This window comes from Lolium rigidum, chromosome 6 (genome assembly GCF_022539505.1).
Source record: "Lolium rigidum isolate FL_2022 chromosome 6, APGP_CSIRO_Lrig_0.1, whole genome shotgun sequence".
Lineage (NCBI taxonomy): Eukaryota > Viridiplantae > Streptophyta > Magnoliopsida > Poales > Poaceae > Lolium > Lolium rigidum.
Genome location: NC_061513.1, coordinates 281174445 through 281179342, shown reverse-complemented (window position 1 = coordinate 281179342; position 4898 = coordinate 281174445). Strand labels below are relative to the sequence as shown.

Here is a 4898-nt window from a genome sequence, read left to right as displayed (position 1 = left end):
ATAGAAATCAAGACGCTTCGTTACCCCGACGGGTATTTCCAGAAAAGATAACATGAACATTGGAAGACTTGTTAAGACAGAATTGATAAGTACTAATCTATTGCCATACGATAGTAACTTTCCTTTCCAACATCCCAATTTTCCTTCAAACCGGGTCTCTACTGGGTACCAATCTGAATTTTTAAGCTTCCTATAATGAATAGGGATTCCCAAGTATCTGAATGGGAAAGCCCCAATATCACATCCAAAAATTTGTTTATACTGTTGCTCTTCCTCTTTAGCCTTCCCGAAACAGAATAGCTCACTTTTGTGAAAATTAATCTTGAGGCCCGATAGTTCTTCAAATAAAATAGAATTAATTTCATATTTACCGCCTTTTGCAAATCATGTTCTAAGAAGAGAATTGTATCATCAGCACATTGTAGGATAGAGATTCCACCCTCAACAAGATGAGGAATGAGACCACCTACTTGACCATCCTCCTTTGCTCTTTCAATTAAAATAGCAAGCATGTCTGCTATAATATTAAAAAGCATTGGAGATAATGGGTCACCCTGCTCGACACCTTTTTTGTTTGAAAATAACGACCAATGTCGTCATTTACTTTAACACCAACACTTCCGCCATGCATGAAAGATTCAATTAACTTACACCAGCCAGTTGCAAAACCTTTCATTCGCAGCGATTGTTGCAAGAAGGACCATTTTACCTTATTGTATGCCTTCTCAAAATCAATTTTAAAGAGAACATCATCCATTTTTTTTTACTATGTAATTCATGGATAGTTTCATGTAAAAGCACCACCCCCTCCAGAATGTTACGGCCCGACATAAATGCAGACTGAGTAGGTTTTATTACTTTGGGGGCAATCCCCGTAATACGATTGGTAGCTACTTTAGTGAAGATTTTGAAACAAACATTCAGAAGGCAAATAGGCCTATATTGCTGAATCTGGACCACATCCGGTTTCTTTGGAAGTAAAGTGATAACGCCAAAATCCAGTTTGTAAAGAGGCAAGCCCCTGAACTGAGCTGAAGAAATAGTGCCATAATGTCATCTTTAATCACTTGTTCTGATAAAACTCCGCCGGGAAACCATCCGGACCAGGAGCTTTGTTGTGTTCCATTTGTGAAATCGCATCAAACACCTCCTTCTCAGTAAAAGGAGTTGTTAGGATCTCATTTTCTTCAGCTGATAATTGTGGAATATCCTGTACAAAGTACTCCATCAAAGATACATTGGTCGGCTCCGGAGGTCCGAACAATTTTTTGTAGAACTCGGTAATATAGATTTTTAGATTGTCTTGACCAACAATGGTTCCTTCTTGCTGCTCTAATTGAATTTTTTTTCTTCTTCCTATGCTTTCCATTAGCAATTAAGTGAAAATATCTAGTATTGTTTCTCCCTTCTTGGATATGTCTTACTTTAGCTCTCTGGGCCCATTTTGTTTCCTCGTCTCTTCTTAATTTCCTAATACTGTCATTCGCCTTGTTAAGAGCTTCTCATTCAGCTGCATTCAGTGGTTGATTTTCAGCTTTCAAATCTAAAATATCAATTATGGAGAGCAGTCTCTCTTTTTCCTTTATATATTTTCCACTTAAGTTTTTTGCCCACCCTCTCAAAAAGCGTCTAATATGACGCAGTTTATTTAGCCATCTATCCATAGGAGAGTTTTCAGTCAGTACCGACTTCCACTCTTTCTCAATCATCTCATAAAAGCTTTCTTGTCGTAACCAGTACAACTCGAAAGAGAAATCAACCTTATTTCCCAAATGTGCCTTCACACCTGAGTAAGAATGGGGGTATGATCTGATTCAGCTCTAGATAGAGCTCTAAATTCTACAATTTCATAGAAAAGAAGAAATGATGATTGGTTTAAATTTTTAATCACAAATTGCGACACGTGTTTTTTCAGGAAAAAAAAACCAACCAGATTGTTCTAGAAGGTTTTTTCTAGTTAAAGTTTTCCAAGGTTTTTTTTTAGGGGGATTTTTTCTGAAGTGACCAGTCACAAGTCACAATAGGAGTTTGGTTTGGCCCATGACTGCTGGTAAGCCCACAAAGCGGCTTCACGTTCCACCGACCTCGCTTCCGCCGCCGCGGGACTTTACTCGAGGGTTTCGCTCGCAGCTCGCCGCCGACCGCCGCCTCTTCCCTACCGTGCGCTCCTCCCCCGGCTTCGTCTGCAACTCTTCTTTCGGTGAGTCTCGCTTCCCTCCTCGGCTACTCCTCCTCCTCCTCCTTGCTTGAGCCGACCACGCAGCGCACTCGGTTCGCCTCCGTCGATCGATTTCAGCATTTTGTTCATCTGCTCCGTCCACGAGGCTCTGGCGCCGCCCCGCTGCAACGATCGTTGGTGGATTAAACCGTTCTTCGTGCATTCGCCCCTCCCTTTATCATGTAGTCGCTTGATCTGCAGTCCATGTGTTCGCTGAATTGCTTCTCTTGATATCCGGCCAGTTTATTTGCCACTTGCTTAGCATGCAGTTCATGTGTTTGCGGATTTGCCTCCGTGGTCTGACCCCACACTATCTCTATGTATTGCTATCTGGTTTAGCTTCGCCTTAGAGGATCTTGTACAATGCTTCTTCTGGTTTGTAGTGAGAGCAAAGGACTAAGAAAATGGCGATCGGTTTGTCCTGCCTTGGCACGTGTAGAATCTAATATGCTAAATGTACGTATGCAACTCTGGTGATGATTTGTCTGCGATGCGGCACTGCCCTTCAGATGCATTTATCCTCTGATTGTTGTAGGAATGCCCACACTCGTCTGCAACTTCCAGTTACTCTTTCAGTAGGTCCTTCCTAATTACTATAACTGTATAGGTTAGATAGATTGAGAAATACAACTCTGTCTTTCCTACCATAAGCACTATATACATTCTATTTAGAAGCATGTGTAGTTGTGCGTCACTATTTTAGCCACAAAATGTGCACTAAATACAGCTAGCACCTCAAGAAAGCAAGGGAGAAGAAGTAATATGCTCTTGAATTCTCAAAGGAACACAGAATAATTGGATGCAGGGAAGGAGTAAAGAGGGGATGTGCAAATTGCAGCGGAAAAATATGGAGTATTTCTTCCAGCTGGAAAAGGGAAATCTAGGAAGAGGGAGTTCCAATGACTTGTTTGTGAGTGGAGTAGAATATCACGATATATTAATTAATTGCGACTAACTATTCTTTAAGATGGATTAATCGTCAACATATTGATAGAAGGCATATTTGTCCAATACCAACGTTACCCACAGGGTAATTCTGTGCTAATAGAAAAATTAGTTAGTACTACAAATTGAGGTTCTAGGAAAGTTGGGTGGCATATGTACATTAGCACATGCTACTTATACGACCCTGGCATGTAAATTGCATGCAAGCTCTCGGTTGTTAAAATTAAATTCATGTTTCCTCGATACAGTGATTGAACAAATAACAGCTTTGTGTATTCTTGAGGAAAAAATAATAGATTCTTCTTTGATACTGCTTTTTTATGATTAATGGAAGTCCGAAACAAAAGGGCTCCTATTGTAGTCACTAACTCACTATGTATACTTTTTTGCGGAGCAGGGGTACTAGAAGTCTATAGCACGTAAGGGCGCTTTGGTGGTGATGGAGGTATCAGTCAACTCCGACAACAAGAGCAAAGGAGTTGGTTGCCAAGATGGAAAGAGCGGTGGTATGCAGAATGTCACCATGGGCATGGAGGTATTCGACTGCTCCATCTGCTCCACCCCCCTCAGGCCTCCCATTTTCCAGGTACTAAGTAAACTAGTACACTTCCTTATTGTTATTGTACATAACACTAGCTATCAGATCAACAAAATAAATAAAAAATTGTATGATACGTTTCAGTGTTCTAAGGGGAATTCCATTTGCTCGCCTTGCTGCATGAAGCTCCCAGAAAGCGACCGCTCCGCTGCCCAGCGCAGCTACATCATGGATCGCGTCGTCAACAACATCTTTGTTCCCTGCAAGCACGGATGCAACAGGAAGATTACCTACTACAACAAGGACGTGCACGAGGCAGAGTGCCCGATTGGGCCGTGCGTCTGCCCAATCTCTGGATGCGGCTTCGTCGCGCCAACAGCGGCCCTCCTGGACCATCTCACCACCCTGCACAAGCTGCCAAAAACACCGATTGAATTATTCGGGGGGTCCATGTTCCCAGTCCAGCCGGGCTGTCAAGTTCTCTGCAGCGGATATGGTCGCCTCTTCCTTCTTGACATGGTGACGCTCGAGTCCTTTGGCCATGCAGTCTCCCTCACTTGTGTACGGCCAGAAACTCCACGGGCCACGGTCGATGTCGAAGTGCAGTTCTCAAGCTTCGAAGGGCACATCCAACTCTCAAGATGTGAGATCAAACCTGACGGGGAACCAACGCAATGCTTGTGTGCCGTGCCTGGTAGAGGAACCGGTGTCATGGTCGGCATCAAGATATGTATGGTGTACTACGACAACGACGAGCTGAAGGAGGAGGAAGAGGAGTCGGACGACGAATGGAATGAGTACGACTACAACTCCGACCAGGATGACGCAGAGGATGATCGTGACGAGGACGGTGATGATGATTGATGTTTTGTCTCATCGGTGCGCATGCTTGCAGCATGTGTTGAAATACTTTATGCAATCAACCCTCCGCATTTGGAATGTTGCATTTGTTCGATCAAGTAGTTTTATATATGCGTTTACTCTGGTTCTCCATGTCCCAGCTATCAGTAGTGCTCCAAGGTGTCAATCTGTTTCTATATCTACTCTTTTGATGAGCGTATTTAAAGGATCCTGGTACTTGCTGCTATGTATCCGTTTGTGAATTAGTATGGAGCATTTCTGTATCATCTATTTTAGAATTCCTGTTGTGTCTAATATTGTAGTGAGTTGATTCTTCCAGCAAATGACGATGGAAGT

At 42.8% G+C, this 4898-nt stretch overlaps 1 protein-coding gene across 1 annotated transcript; it reads left to right on the top strand.

Moving 5' to 3' along the window:
* Window positions 1-2100: 2100 nt before the first annotated feature.
* Window positions 2101-4652, top strand: LOC124660641 (E3 ubiquitin-protein ligase SINA-like 2). The gene is made up of 3 exons (XM_047198472.1): window positions 2101-2200; window positions 3561-3749; window positions 3846-4652. Exons 2-3 carry the CDS (start codon window positions 3603-3605, stop codon window positions 4563-4565), a joined length of 867 nt encoding a protein of 288 aa, XP_047054428.1. The 5' UTR covers window positions 2101-2200; window positions 3561-3602; the 3' UTR covers window positions 4566-4652.
* Window positions 4653-4898: the final 246 nt, after the last annotated feature.